Source organism: Eptesicus fuscus, chromosome 10 (assembly GCF_027574615.1).
Source record: "Eptesicus fuscus isolate TK198812 chromosome 10, DD_ASM_mEF_20220401, whole genome shotgun sequence".
NCBI lineage: Eukaryota > Metazoa > Chordata > Mammalia > Chiroptera > Vespertilionidae > Eptesicus > Eptesicus fuscus.
In genome coordinates this window covers 38,331,388-38,347,221 of record NC_072482.1, presented here as the reverse complement: position 1 = coordinate 38,347,221, position 15,834 = coordinate 38,331,388, and the positions used below count along the sequence as shown (strand labels likewise).

Genomic DNA, 15,834 nt, shown 5'->3' with positions numbered 1-15,834 from the left:
TTTTTTTAATATATTTTATTGATTTCTTACAGAGAGGAAGGGAGAGGGATAGAGAGCTAGAAACATTGATGAGAGAGAAACATCGACCAGCTGCCTCCTGCACACCCCCTACTGGGGATGTGCCCGCAACCAATGTACATGCCCTTGACCGGAATCGAACCTGGGACCCTTCAGTCCGCAGGCCGACGCTCTATCCACTGAGCCAAACCGGTTTCGGCAAATTTGACATTTAACCAAAATTTTACAAAACATGAAAAGTTTTCTATATCATTTTCCCAAGATTTGGAGTTTGTAAATACAATTCTATCTAATAAAAGAGAAACATGCAAATTGACCGTATCTCTGCTACACTCACAAGCCACGCCCACCAGCCAATAAGGAGCAAGTATGCAAATTAACCCAGCCAAGATAGCGGTGGCCACAGCTGGAGCGAGCAGGAGGCTTGGGTTGCCCCCGGCGATGGAGGAAGCCAAGCTTCCCACCGCCCTGGCCTGCCCTGGCCTCCGCTCAAGGCTACCAAGTTTCAGTTATAGAAGATAAATAAATCCCGGCCCTGGCCTATGCTTGGGTCCCCGGGGGGTGTGGTCGGACTGCAAACCACCACAGGCCCCTCGCCCAGGTTGCCTCATTCCCCAAGGGAACCCCCACCCTGATTTGGGACACCCTTCAGGGCAAACCAGCTGGCCTCTATCCTATCTAATAAAAGAGTAATATGCAAAAGATGGCTGCCACAAGATGGCCAGCATGGGAGGGCAGTTGTGGGTGATCAGGCCAGCAGGAGAGGGCAGTTGGGGGCGATCAAGCCTGCAGGAGAGGGCAGTTAGGGGTGACCAGGCTGGCAGAGGAGGGAAGTTGGGGGTGACTGGGTCTGCAGGGAAGGGCAGTTGGGTGGGAACCAGGCCTGCAGGGGAGGGCAGTTGCGGGGGGAACCAGGCCTGCAGGAGAGGGCAGTTGCGGGGGGGACAAGACCAGCAGGGGAGAGCAGTTAGGGGCCATGAGGCTGGCAGGGGAGGGCAGTTAGGGGTGACCAGGTCAGCAGGGAAGGGCAGTTAGGGGCAATCAGGCTGGCAGGGGAGCAGTTAGGCATCATTCAGGCTGGCAGGGGAGTGGTTAGGGGGTGATCAGACTGGCAGGCGTAAGCAGTTAGGGGCAATCAGGAAGGCAGGCAGGCGAGCAGTTGGGAGCCAGCAGTCCTGGATTGCGAGAGGGATGTCCCAGATTGGAGAGGCTGCAGGCTGGGCTGAGGGGCACACCACCACCACCCCACCCCACCACCACCTCCAGTGCACAAATTTCGTGCACCAGGCCTCTAATATATTATAATATTTAATATCCAAGTAATTAGAGATTTTGTCAAATTGATTGGATATCCTTAAGAATATAGAGAGGTTGGACACTGTCCAGATATTGTTACCATTGCATAAAGCAATTTTGTAACTATTCCTTCACCCCCATCTGAAGAGTCAGGCATTCAGTCTTTGGAATATTGTGTTAAGTATGTTTTTTATTGATTTTAGAGAAAGAGGAAGGGAGAGGGGGGAGAGAGAAACATCAGTTGGTTGCCTCCCATATGCACTCTGATCAGGGATCAAACCTGCAACTTGGGTTTGTGCCCTGACCATGAATCGAACTGCTAACCTTTCTGTGCAAGAGACTATGCTCAACTGAGTTACACCGCCCAGTGCTGGAATTTCTTTTTTCTTTTCTTTTTTAACGACAGCCTTCTGCTAGTAAGGTACTTAATTTCTGTAAGTGGCCAAGTTATTTAGACCAAATTTGGTACATAAGGTAGACTTGTACACTGTGTTTTGCTAAAATCAAAATATTATTAAAAGATAGTAAGACCAGTTTATTGTATGACTTTATAAAGTGGTTCTAAAGTTATTTATAGGTGAGATACTTCAAAATATTTTATTCATCCCATGCCAGGTGGCTCAGTCAATTGTAGCATCATTCTGTACACCAAAAGATTGCGAGTTTAATTTCAGGTGAGGGCACATACTCAGGTTGTGGGTTTGATCCCTGATCACATATATGAGAGGCAACCAATACATGTTTCTCACATCAGTGTTTCTCTCTCTCTCTCTCTCTCTCTCTCTTACCCCCCCCCCCCCCCCCCCCCCGCCCCATCCTTTCTAAAATAAATAAAAATATATCCTTAGGTGAGGATTTTAAAAAATGTAAAAAATACATTTTTGGTCAAAAGCTGTATAATTGGATTTATGAGAAGGAGTAGGCATACTTTCCCCACTAAATAGAACTAGAAAATTGTGTATGTTTTGTGTAAAAGAAATTTAAGAAAATTCTGAAAGGTAGAGAGAAGATGGACAGGTTAGGATCCTTAGGACCTGAGGAATAACACAGTAGTAAATTTCCTGGGGTTTTGTTGGTTTGGTTTTGTTGGTTGGTTTTTGTTTTTGCCTTATAAATTTACCACCTGGATACTGGAGATACAACCAGAAATGCCAACATGCACTGACCATAAAAGCCTACTCTCTCAGCCAGGAAAGGGGCAGCCTAGCAACACAAAGTTTATAGACAATAATTGCTCTATCAGCCAAATACCATAGAAAATAGTGGCCTTACTCCTTTCCCACCTGCAAAGATCTGTGCAGAGCCATCTCCATGCTTCCCGTGTACCAGCCTGGACTTGCACCCCCCACCTGTCAGTAATGAGGTAACCCTGCCCTACGTCTTTGGATGATATAAGCAGAGGCCTAGTGGGGAGTCAAGACTTTGACCACTGATCAGTGATAACAAGGCCACCCTCATAGTGTCAGTAGAGGCCATGCAATAACAAAGGTACTCCCACCCTAGCTGGTATCATGGAAATCTAGTAAGGAACTTGAACTCCTAGCCCTTTCAATAGTTTCAAAGAGGTACTCCTCATCCTCAAGTGTCTGTGAAGGCCGAATAAAACCTGGACTTACACTCCCACTTGGCAGTAACAAGGAAGTTCCCTCTCTTAGCCCAAAGAGGGGTCCGAGTAAAACACAAGATTTTAAAAAGATCTAATCTTAGACTCAAAATGTCCAGGTTTCAATCAAAAATCTGTTATACCAAGAAGTCTCAAAAGGAATTAGAAGAATCAAATGGAAATAGAACTAAAAAATAATAAATAAAAATTTGCTGAAGAGAACAGAGGAAAAATTTAGTGAGCATAAAGGTTAAAAATATGGATAGGGAAGGTTTCTGTGCATCACTTGAACTGGTAAATATTGACACTATAATATTTTGATGATCATGTATATGTTATAAGATACCTGAACAACCACTTACAAAACTGTACAGAGATTTATAGTCATGAACATTATAGACAAACAAATGGAATTCTGAAATTTGTTCAAGTGACCTACAAAATTGGAAAAAATAAACAGAACAAACAAAACAAATGACAGACATAATTGAAATCATGTAGTGTGGCTTTCAACTACATTGTAATCAAACTAGAAATCAGTAATGAAAAAGTAACAAGAAAATCTCTAAACACATGATAACTAAACAGTATACTTCTAAATAATCCATGATTTAAAGAAGACTTATTTGAAAATAAATTTTAAAAAACATTGAACTTAATGAAAATGAATACAAATCAAAATTTGTGGTATACAACTAAAGCAAAGCAGGGAAATTGATAGCACTAAATAGTTCATCAGAAGAGGAAAAGTCTCAAATCAATCTAAGCTCTCTCTTCAGGAACCTTGAAAAAGAAGAATAAAATTAACCAAAAGTGAGCAAAAGAAAGGAAATATTAAGAGCAGAAATCCGTGAAACTGAAAACAGAAAAACAGTAGAGAAAATCCATAAAACCAAAAGCTGATACTTAATAAAATTGGTAAAGCTCTATTAAGATTTACAGAGTTAAAAAGAGAGAAGACATTAATTGCTTCTATAAGGAATGCAATAGGGGATATCACTACAGACCCTGCCAATATCAAAAGGATAATAAAGAAACACTACAAACAATTCCACAGATAAATTTGACATCCTAGATGGAATGGGCCAATTTTCAAAGTTCAAACTGCCTTAATTCACCCTGTATGAATAGATTATTTGAATAGCCCTATAACTAATAAGGAAATTTAATTTGCAGGTAAAAGCTTTCAAAAAAGAAATCTCAAATCCAGATATCTTCAGTGGAGAATTCTATCAAATGTTTAAAGGTTTAACACAAATTCTACACAATCTCTCCCACAGGTAGAGAATACTTCGCTCAATCTATAAAGCCAGTATTATCCTGATATCAAACCAGACAAAAACAGTATAAAAGAAAAAATTTAAAATTCTTAAAATCAACAAATTAGAATTCAGCAATATATAAAAATGATTTTATATCATGACTAAGTGGATTTTTTTTTTCAGGGATGTAAAACTGGTTCAGTATTCAAAAAACATAGTCAATAATGTAGAAAAAGCATTTAACAGAATGAAATACCTGTTTGTTCTAAGAATGTACATGTTGGATGTGACATGGTATAGTAAAGTCAGCATGGCCACTGGAGAACAAGAACGAAGCTTGGGAGGAAGGTTATTATACTTTCAGGTTCTAGGGAGGGGGTTCACCCAGTGCTATCTGGCACCATAGTGAATCACCACATTTTGGTTGGGTGACAGAAGACAGGAGCAAGGGACAAGTTTAGGCCAGACCTTTTCTTGGGATTTCAATGAGAGAGACAAGGCAGGGCAAGGGTAAACAATTTAGAATGGACCAAATTATCCAGCTTTTGAATAATTCCAGGGGGGCATAGAGAGTTACATAAGGAGGTGGAACATGTTCCCAGTGTAGCCCTTAGCTAACATTAAGAGGAAGGTCAGTGTCTTCTCAGGTCTGTAAGGCTCCCAAAATGCCAGAGCATCAAGAATACAGAAAATAAGAAAAAATAGTTAATATAATTGGCCCTATGACAAATGGATGCTAAATAGACAAATACTAAAGAAAACTAGGAATAGTGGGAAACTTCCATAACTTGCTAACATCATGCTTAGTTGTGAAAAACTGAATGTTTTCCCCCCTAATATTGAAATAAGGCAAGAATGTCCATTTTCACTGCTATTCAATATAGTACTACAAATTCTAGGCAGTGGAACACGGCAAGAAAGGAAATAGAAGGTATGCAGATTGTTAAGGAAGAAATAAATCTTCCAATTTTTAAATGGCAATAATCCTGTTTGCTTCATGGTAAAACATATTTACAATTTAAACTTGATGGTTCAAAGTCAAGTTATATTTCGAAAAATATAATTAGCATATGCCAAGGCAATGGAAAAGGTATATATAGTACTCTTTATCCCTATTAGGAGATATGTATTCAGATACTGTTCTGCTATTCTGTTGCTTCTTTTCTGCTTTCACTTGTCTTGTTTTTATTACTTTTTTATACGTAGTTGACTAGATGGAGACTGGGTGATTTTCCTCTGTGATATGAAGTACATAGACTTTGTGACACCTATTTAAAATTATGATTATGTTTCAGTGAGTCAGCAGCCTTTAGAGTTTATAGGTAGCATAAAGTTTTGGGTTTTTTACATCAGACTTTTATATTTGTAGTTGTAGAGCTGAGATTTTTTCTCAATACTTTCTTAATCCCCTCCTAACACAACTCCATTTACCTCTTCCCCAAGGAGGTTTGTGGGAGAGGGGCGGCTGTGGGAAACAGAACTTAACAGGTTCTTGAGTGAGAAAAATCTTGTGTTGACTGCCATACAAGGTGGAGGGCATGAAAAAATTTATTAGGAAAAATGGATCCTTGGTGAGGAAAACAAGGAATGATTATTAAGAGTTCTAGGACTTTTGTTCATCACAGAAATTGTATGTGAATCCCTGTGCTGAGATGTAATGACTTGTGGTAGTAATGATGATAATACCACCTATTTTTCCTCTCTTAGGACTACAGAGACATCATTGACACTCCAATGGATTTTGCTACTGTTAGAGAAACTTTAGAGGCTGGGAATTATGAGTCACCAATGGAGTTATGTAAAGATGTCAGACTTATTTTTAGTAATTCTAAAGCATATACACCGAGCAAAAGATCAAGGGTATATAATTAAATTATTTTCTTTAAATTATATTTAAATTAAATTAAATTATTAGAAAAAGTTTTGTCATTTTTATTTAAAATTTAGAGCAAAGTTGATTGACTTTCTGTGTTCTTAATGGTATCCTACTGGAATAAAGAATTGACTTCTTTCTACTTTGTTCTTTCTATGAAATAACACTGGTTTTACTAATGTTTAGGGATGCCTACTTTTCCTGAAGTAGTGTAGTTAAGTAGATAACACATATGTATTGTCCTGGTATAGATTAGGCTTATGTGGGCTTAACTTTTGCAGCTATTTTCTGCATTAGAAAGGACCATTTTTGTGAATTATTCATAAAAATGAGTAAAACTTCAATTTACCCTTGTTTGGCCAGGTAAGACATCACAAAGGGGTGATATGTGCACATGAATTGAGAAAGAATAGATAGATAGTTTTAGGTAGCAGTGGAAAATAGATTAAAACTCTCAGGGGTAGTGTCAGTATGACCAAGTTTACAGAAAATTTTGTCTATATAAGCCATCTGAATTCATAGTAGGGCTTTTCTTTAAGAATCTCAAAGCTTGGGAGATTCCCAATCTAAATACAAAAATGATTGTAAAAATGCTCCAGTTTTACTTTTCAATAAAAGAAATTGGGAAAAAGCAAAGTTTAAGTTCTAAAAACTTATGGCTAGAAAAATGTTTAAATTATATGTCAATATTTTCTTTTGAGAAATGTTGGAATAGTTTCTTTTTCTTATCATAGATTTACAGCATGAGTTTGCGCCTGTCTGCTTTCTTTGAAGAACATATCAGTTCAGTTTTATCAGATTATAAATCTGCTCTTCGTTTTCATAAAAGAAATACAATAACCAAAAGGAGGAAGAAAAGAAACAGGAGCAGCTCTGTTTCCAGCAGTGTTGCATCAAGGTATCTAATTTCTTTTCAGCAGCATCAGCTGATCTATAACTTTGTCATCTAAATGATAGAACTCAGTGTTTTTTAATACTTCCTTTACTATTCCCTATATTACAGAATGATATATTTGACATGCAAGTTCCTATGATGTGGAGGATTTTTAATCTTTTAACTAAAGCTATTCTAGTGTAAGTGCTTAAATTCAAACTGCTAAATCTATACAGTAAAAGAGCATTTTTAGGATAGTGATGGCATCATGCTTTCTGTCATATATAACTATAGCATTTACAGTGATCCTTCACTAAATATTCCATATGAAATCCATATTTTAACATGTTTCATAATAGTGCAAATATTGGATCCAATAAAACTGTTTTATTCCACATAGAGCTATAAGATAACTAATGATACTACTTTATTTACAGCCCTGAAAGGAAAAAAAGAGTCATAAAACCCCAACTAAAGTCAGATATCTCTACCTCTCCATTCTCTACAACTACACGATTAATACCACCAAGGCACAATGCTGCACAAATAAATGGTAAAACAGAATCCAGTTCTATAGTTCGAACCAGAAGCAACAGAGTGGTTGTAGATCCAGTTTCCACTGAGCAACCTTCTACTTCTTCAGCAGCAAAGACTTTTATTTCGAAAACTAATACATCTGCAATGTCGGGGAAAACAAGTAAGAATCAGTTACAATTTTTAAGTTGAAATATATACCATAATTTTTTTAATTTATGCTTTTACTTTGCCAAAGGAAATATATTGGATTTTAGTAAATTCTAGCAGACACTGTTGGTTTTTCTTTATTGTTTTTCTTCTTTTAAAAAAAAATTATTTGTAATAAAAATAAAACTGAGGTTAAGGAGTATCAGTATAGAATAATGCTTAAAAATGGCAACTCTGATCCAAAATGCCTGAATTTCAATCCTAGTTTCTAGACTCGCTAGCAATTTGGCAAGACTTGCCTTCATAATCTTAAAGTGAGTGGATAGCTTATAAAAAGTTCTAAAATTAAGAGTATTTGTTTATGTCTTTTTCCTATTTTGAAAATAGATTTCCTAAAGAAGCTTTAAGTCCCCCAGGTTTTGTCCTCTTGGCTAATTTAAGTAATTCAGGTTATATGTAATCCCAACCTTCTTGCTTGTTTTTAGGTTAAATAACTCTTAGCTTTTAATGTTTCGTGTGTGCATGTGTTTTAGTTCTAGAGAATTCTGTGAAACATTCCAAAACTTTGAATACTTTATCAAGTCCTGGTCAACCCAGTTTTAGTCATGGCACTAAGAATAATTCTGCAAAAGAAAACTTGGAAAAAGAAAAGCCACTCAAACGTAAAATGAAATCATCTGTACTCTCAAAGACATCCACTTTTTCAAAGTTATCAGCTCCCATCGAGCAAGGTAAGGTGCTTTTGTATCTTTCAAGGTATAGTAGATCTTTTTTTTTTTTTTTTTTATGTTTTATTGATTTTTTACAGAGAGGAAGGGAGAGGAATAGAGAGGTAGAAACATCGATGAGAGAGAAACATTGATCAGCTGCCTCCTGCACACCCCCTACTGGGGATGTGCCCGCAACCAAGGTACATGCCCTTGACCGGAATCGAACCTGAGACCCTTGAGTCCACAGGCCAACGCTCTATCCACTGAGCCAAACCCGTTAGGGCTAGTAGATCTTTCTTAAAAACGATGCTTTTGTTGGAGTTAGCATTCTATCAATTTTTTAGGTTGCTCATTTAAAAGTCACATTCTGTATTAGTTGATAAATTTAGTGAGACATCTTTTGATTTGCAGCCTTGTGCCAAAAGCAAACTGCATTATTAAATTTTAAAGGCCAAGAAAACAAACTGTGGACCTGCCCATTGTGGCTCTATTGGTTGGAGCATCATCCCTACACCAAAAAGTTGCAGGTTTGATTCCTGGACAGAGCACATACCTAGGTTGTGGATTCCATTCCTGTTTGGGACACCTATGAGAGGCAACCAATCGATGTCTCTCTCTCTCTCTCTCTCTCTCTCTCTCTCTCTCTCTCTCTCTCAATTATATTTAGTTAACCCATACAGCAGCAGTCTTCACTTTTTAAGAAAAATCAGTTGTTACTACATCACAAAATTCAACACACCAATCTTCACAAAATAATAATTCATCAAGGCTGTCTACAGCCAGGCCATCTATTTTAGTATACAACTTTTGGCCTTTTATAGCTATTCTTCCAAGTTCTTTCATCTGCAGATTTTAGTTTTAAAGGCATTATGTTTGAGAGAGAAAGTAAATTATATAAATCCACCCTATGACATGTTAAAACTATTATGGCTTATTGGCAGCAGACACTTCAACAATAAGCATTTTGTATCATGACTTCTAATTGTATCTGAACCATTTCAACTTCAGTGTTCTCCCCAGAAACCTCTCAAATTTTAATTTTTTTATTGAAATGCTCTCATTTTGATTAATGGTATTGGGATCTACCCACTAACATAAGGTTAAAATCAAGGAATCATCCTAACCTTGTCTTCAGCATCCAGATCTAGACAGTTGTTTCTGCCTCTTTAACATCTCTAAAGCCTGTTCCCCCTCACCATTCTCACTTCCATGGCCTTAATTCAGGCTTAATTTCTCACCTGGACTGTTGTCTTAATTTTCTAACTGGTCTCTCTGCCTCAGTCCTTAACTCTTCCTTACCCAGTCCGTCTTCCACATTGCAGCCAAAGTGACCTTTCTGATCATTTCTCTCTAGCATAAGTGCACAAACACACTTAAATCCTTGCTTTCCAATCATATATGGAATCAGATTTTAATGTTTTTGCATATTATACAAGATTCTAAATTACTTGGCTGTTGCCTAACATTCAGCTTTCTTATTTGCTTTCCCCCTTTTATTTCCCAGCTATTTCCTAACCTACTTGGAAGTCCCGGAATATTGTTGTTCTTTTTTCTTCCTGTGGAGTGTCTTTTTTTTCTTCTAGTTTAATGGTTTCCTGCTACTTTTTAAGTCTTACTTTAAAATGCAGTATTCTCCAGGAAGCTTTCTCCTGGGTTCTTTCGGCAAAATCAAGTACTTTTTTGTGTTCCCAGAATACCCCATTCATTGACTTCAGTGGCCCTTAAACTATTGATAGAAATGTGTCTGTGTGTGTATGTGTATATATTATTCTTTTTTACATGTGTCTATCTCCAGTAGACTCTGAATTCTTGTGTTTAATTATTCATTTTTAGATCACATCAACTTAATATATAGTGGACAGTAAGTCTTTGAATAAGAAAATGTCTTTCTATACGAATGTTTTGCCATTTCTTCCTTTCTGAACGGAATTAAAAGTTTTAAATAATATATTGGCCTTGCTTCTGTCACTTCTGAACCCTAGTGATATAAAATATATATAGTGAATTTGTACTAGTATTACAATAGGGGAGGGTCATTATCCAATTTGATTTATAATTTTTGAGTATTACAAATACATAAGAGTACCAGTACAGTATATAAATGCAATTAGCTTTAAATAACTCATTAATGATGACCTATTGCATAAATATTGACACCTGAATTAACTACTAGAATTAAGAACAGTGCTGAATAGTAAAAATATAAGCCAAATACGTAATTTAAAATTTTCTAGTAGCTACCTCTAGTAACAACGAACAGGTGAAATTATCCATTTAAATAAAATTTTATTTAGTCTATTATATCCAAAATATTATTTCAACATGTAATCAGTATTTCAAAATGTATCCTGTTTTCATTTTCAAATTTAAATTTAATTAAAACTTCGGTTCCTCGGTGTAGTAGGTACATTTCAGGTGCTCAGTAGCCACATGGTTAGTAACTACTAGCACAGATCCAAATCAGTGCTTTTTCCCTTTCTTTTTTTTTTTTTTTTTTTTTTTAGCTCTTGAACTCATTTTTAAGAGAGCTGCGTTCTTAACCTTTTTTTAAGGTTTATATATTTATATATAGTTGATGAAACCTGAAGTCCTTCCCCCAGAATTTGCACATAGGCATATTCACTCAAAATTTGGACCATTTCAAGGAGTTCTAGAGTTCCTGAATCGGGTCTGTAGAACTTTTGTAGTGGGTATGCAGACTAGATATTTAGAACCCTTGTCAGTAGTTTTAATGGAAAACAAGGGGAAGAAATAGAATTCTCAGGCAGTTTAAGTGTAATTGTTTGTTAGTAAATGCTTAACTGCTTTATGTGCACACACACACATCTTCCCCCATCAGTATAGAAAACCACCAATCTAAAGAAAATCATTTGTACTTTGGGGGTCAGGAAATGAAGGCTTTGTCTCCTCCCTTTGCTATTGGCTCTGACCTTTTGTGAGTCTCTTGATTTTTTTTTTTTTTTTTTAATAATTAGGAAGTAAAACTCCAGCCCATGACCAAAAAATACTCTTAGGACAAAGCATTCTTTTTAAAAGCAGTTTCCATCCTTTTATGGATTTCCTTTAAAATATTTTATTGCAAATCATGTACCACATCCAAAAAAAAAAAACAACAAAACTCCAGAATTTTGGAAGAAAAAAGTTAGCAGTGGTGCATGTATGTCATCTTTTTGTTTTCTTTATCTGAAATAGGAATAGATTTTTTTTTTTTACCACAGAAAACAGTGCATCATGATCTCCAGATCCTACATACTTAGAATTTGATGTCCCAAATTTTTTCATATTTTAATAAAGCATGATGACCTTTATAGTGGAGATTGTTACATTGGTATTTTAATCATGATAATGGTGGCACACATACCAGGCATACCTTGGAGATATTGCAGGTTCAGTTCCAAACTACCTCAATAAAGCTAATATAGCAATAGAGCAAGTAACACAATTTTTTGGTTTCCTAGTGCATATAAGTTATGTTTACACTATACTGTATTCTGTTAAGTGTGCAATAGCTAAAGAAAATAATGTACATACCTTATTTTTAAAATACTTTATTGATTTAAAAATGCTAACGATCATCTGAGCATGCTGGAAAAATAATGCTGATAGACTTGCTTGCAGAGTTGCCACAGACCTTTAATTTGTTTTTTTTAAAAAAAAGCAGTATCTGAAGTACAATGAAGTGAAGTACAATAAAATAAGGTGTGCCTGTAAATAATATCATTAAACTGTTAGCCTTTTGTTGTTGTTTTTTCTTATGTTAGTAAAAAAAGTAATTAGGATTATGTGATTACATGTACGTATAGTGATGGACTTATTTATGAGATTGAGGGTCAAATAAAAAAGCAATTCCATATGTTAAATATGTTGATGTTCCCTTTTTTTTTTTTTTACAGATCGTAAGAACAATGCTCTTGTACCAGGAAGCATTCAAGTAAATGGCCATGGAGGGCAGCCATCTAAACTTGTGAAGAGGGGACCTGGAAGGAAACCTAAGGTAGAAATTAATACCAATAGTGGTGAACTTATACACAAGAAAAGAGGTAGAAAGCCCAAAAAGCTACAGTATGCAAAGCCAGAAAATGCAGAGCAAAATAATATACACCCTATCAGAGATGAAGTAGTTCCTTCTTCAACATGCAATTGTCTTCCTGAAACTAATACTGTAAAGGAGGATTTGTTACAGAAAAAGAGTCGTGGAGGCAGAAAACCCAAAAGGAAGATAACACAAAAATTAGACTCGGGTCTCATAGTTCCCACAAGTGTTAAAATGCTAAGGAGAAGTAACCGGAAAAAGACAGATGATCCTGTGGATAAGGAAGAAGAGTTTGGGGAACTTAAAGGCTCTGAACCCCACATGAGAACTAGAAACCAAGGTCGAAGGACAGCTTTCTATAATGAGGATGACTCTGAAGAGGAGCAAAGGCAGCTGTTGTTTGAAGACACCTCTTTGACTTTTGGAACTTCTAGCAGAGGACGAGTCCGAAAGTTGACTGAAAAAGCAAAAGCTAATTTAATTGGTTGGTAATGTGTACCAAACTATTTTACTTCAAAATCATAAAGCAGGTACAATTAAGGAATAAGTAGAACTAAGGCTTCTGTTTCCTTGCTGCTGTGGTGGTTTAGGGAATATTATGATTTGATTTGCAAAAAAAAAAAAAAGGTAAACAAACTTATAAGATACTTCACTTCTTTAAATGAATATATATATAAATATATACATATATATTTTAAATGTTTGCTATTTATTACCCTTAGGTAGTTATGCATTTCAACATTCATTTCATTCACTGTTCGAAGAAAAAAAATTGAGTACCTATAATAAATTCCCTGGTTTTTTTTCTGGAAAAGACAATTCTACATTTTTAAGGAGCATAATATTCCTAGTGATAGAGCATTTCATGTTAAAATGAATTATTTTTACCAAGCCAGGTACATTTCTATTGATACAGAAGTCGTGCCCCCTAGAAAGACATACGTTACCAGAGCAGCAGCAGTAAATTAAGAAATGTGTTTCTTCTAAAGATAAATATAAAATTCCCACAATTTGATACCCTAAAGAGTTTAATTTTAATTGTACAATGTTCATCTACAAAGAATCTAGAGGATGCTTTTGCTGTATTCCATTTCTGCCAAACATAAGTGAAAATGTACTGATGAAAAGGATACATATCCACATTGGAAAACATTTGACTGTCTAATTTTTCAGACCTTGATTCTTATATCAATCACTTGATCTCTGTTTATTGTGCCAAAGAGTGAGAATCAGTGCAGTGGAAAGCCTGTTTTTGACTGTCAGGACAGCATATACTTTTCAGTATTGGAAAGGCTGTATATTATTCTAAAGAGCGTGTTATTAAAGAGTTATGCCGAGAAGCATCTTTTTTTTTTGGTACTAATAGTAGAAAGTAATGCACTGGTGGGTCCTTTGACAGAGATGTTTTAGAGAAAGTGTTTAAGTGGTTAAAGGATTCAAGGAAAATACAGGAAAAAGGTATGGGATTTGATGTTTACTTATTGATCTGGATTAATGTCATTTCTAAACTTTAGACATTTCTAATAGGCTAAAATGACTTACAAAGAAATGTGTCTGTGTGTGTATGTGTATATATTGATAAATGGGTATAATTAAATATATATACAAACACATACTTATATGCTATTACCCAGATATAAATTCTTTTCTTCAGGATTTTTTAGATAGTGGTAGAATAAAAATAATTTTAAAAATGTCATACTTTATAGTTTAATTTTAAGGGGAAGATTGGTTATTTTCAATTATTAAAAGTTAAAATAGGCCAAATCACTTTTTATGCAATCATGTTTTATACAGTGGTATCATTGCACATTGTGTTTTTTCTGCACTTTTTACGGTATCCTTATCACGCTGGTATGTCAATATACACTCTAAAGGAAAAATTCCATTTAATGATTGTGCCTTGTATTCTATTCTTTTTTTGCATCATTAGTAAAATTAAGTTGTCTATTGTAAATGATAATTATATGACTTAGGAGAATGTATTGCTATATGTACTGCTATGGAAAAGGAAAGCAGTTATTTATTTGTTTATGGTACAGTTACTTATTTTATACCTTAAAAACCAACATAAATACCATTTCTATTGTTTAAAAATTATTGTCCATTTTTTAAGAAGTTGAAAGAATGTAGTATTTTCTGAGGACTGGTATGGTACAAAAATGTAACCAAAATTTTCAGATACTACATTTTTTTTTAAGTGAGGATGGGAAAATATGTATCAGCATGACCCTAATATAGAAAAATAAAGTTTTTAATTGAACCTCGACAAAATACATTACATAATTATTTCTTTACTCGATTTCTGGTAGGGATAAATGTTAGCTATCATTTGTCTTGAAGAAGAATGGAAAGCAATGCATTTGGGCTTTTTAAATCATTTATAACTAAATTTGTACAGAAATCCTGTGAAATTAAGTAAACCATTTTCCAGATCTTAACTGGGTTGCTGTGATTTTGCAGTTGAAAATTTTCAAAATTTTCAGGTTTTTTTGTATATTTATTTTTTTCTAACAAATATATTTACTATATAATTAAAATTCAGTAGCTAAACTCTTCATAATTCAGAAATGGATGGCTTGGTTGTATAGTAAAATGAGTCTTTCAGTTACACAATAATAGTGTATATGTTTGAAATTTGTCATTAAAGTAATTTGTTGCTTTTGAAGGCAATCTATTTGAAACATGTTATTTCCTGATGTTATCTGCATTGTGTTAGAAAAAAATAAGACTATAAATCCATTTTTGTAAAAAATATGTGTACAGTTTTAAAATGTGTACAGATAAAGGAAGCACGTACACAGTCTTAGAGTGGAATATACCTCTAGTACAGTGTATGGATTAGTTCTAACTCTTGAAAAAGAAATGAGTATTTACCATTTTACCTGCAGCAAGTAAATGTATTACTCCTGTTCTAAAGACACTGTATATTTATGACCCTTATTTAGACATTATTAGACACTGGTTTCTTAGTAAAGCAAAAATTACTTGGATGAGATTATTTGTAATTGAAACACTTAAAAATGTATTAGTAATACCAGATATATTTAGATTTTATATTTTTATAATTTAGCTTCTATACATTGCAGAAGTTGAATTGAGAAATTTAGGTCATCACCATATTTTTGTTTTGTTTGACCACTTGGAAAATATCTTATTTGAGACAGTGACTGCTTGTATGTATTGTTTATAGGCAAGAGGAAATGTTGGCAATTGTCTTAGGTGAGCAATAAAATCAAGTTTACTGAAAATTTCCGAAATACTATATAACCTGTTACATGCATGGAAATTGTAAATCAATTTGTGTATTTTTAAGTACCTAACCCTAATATTCTCCCTTTACCCCAACATTCTCAAGTTCCAATCAAAGCTTAAACAATTGTAAAATGTCACAAATGAGCATTTTAAGCATTCAGTCTAATTAGTCTCACAACTGGGGAACTGATAAATACTTTATTAAAATTTATATATTCTTTAAATT

The 15,834-nt window shown here is 35.0% G+C and overlaps 1 protein-coding gene across 1 annotated transcript in view; it reads left to right on the top strand.

Moving 5' to 3' along the window:
- PHIP (pleckstrin homology domain interacting protein) overlaps positions 1-13,011 on the top strand; it is a 147,280-nt gene extending 134,269 nt beyond the window's left edge. Inside the window, exons 36-40 of the mRNA XM_054722630.1 lie at positions 5,887-6,039; positions 6,787-6,950; positions 7,364-7,623; positions 8,144-8,341; positions 12,214-13,011. Coding sequence (XP_054578605.1) covers positions 5,887-6,039; positions 6,787-6,950; positions 7,364-7,623; positions 8,144-8,341; positions 12,214-12,845 — 1,407 coding nt within the window. The 3' untranslated portion in view covers positions 12,846-13,011. The remainder of the gene's footprint in view (positions 1-5,886; positions 6,040-6,786; positions 6,951-7,363; positions 7,624-8,143; positions 8,342-12,213) is intronic.
- Positions 13,012-15,834: the final 2,823 nt, after the last annotated feature.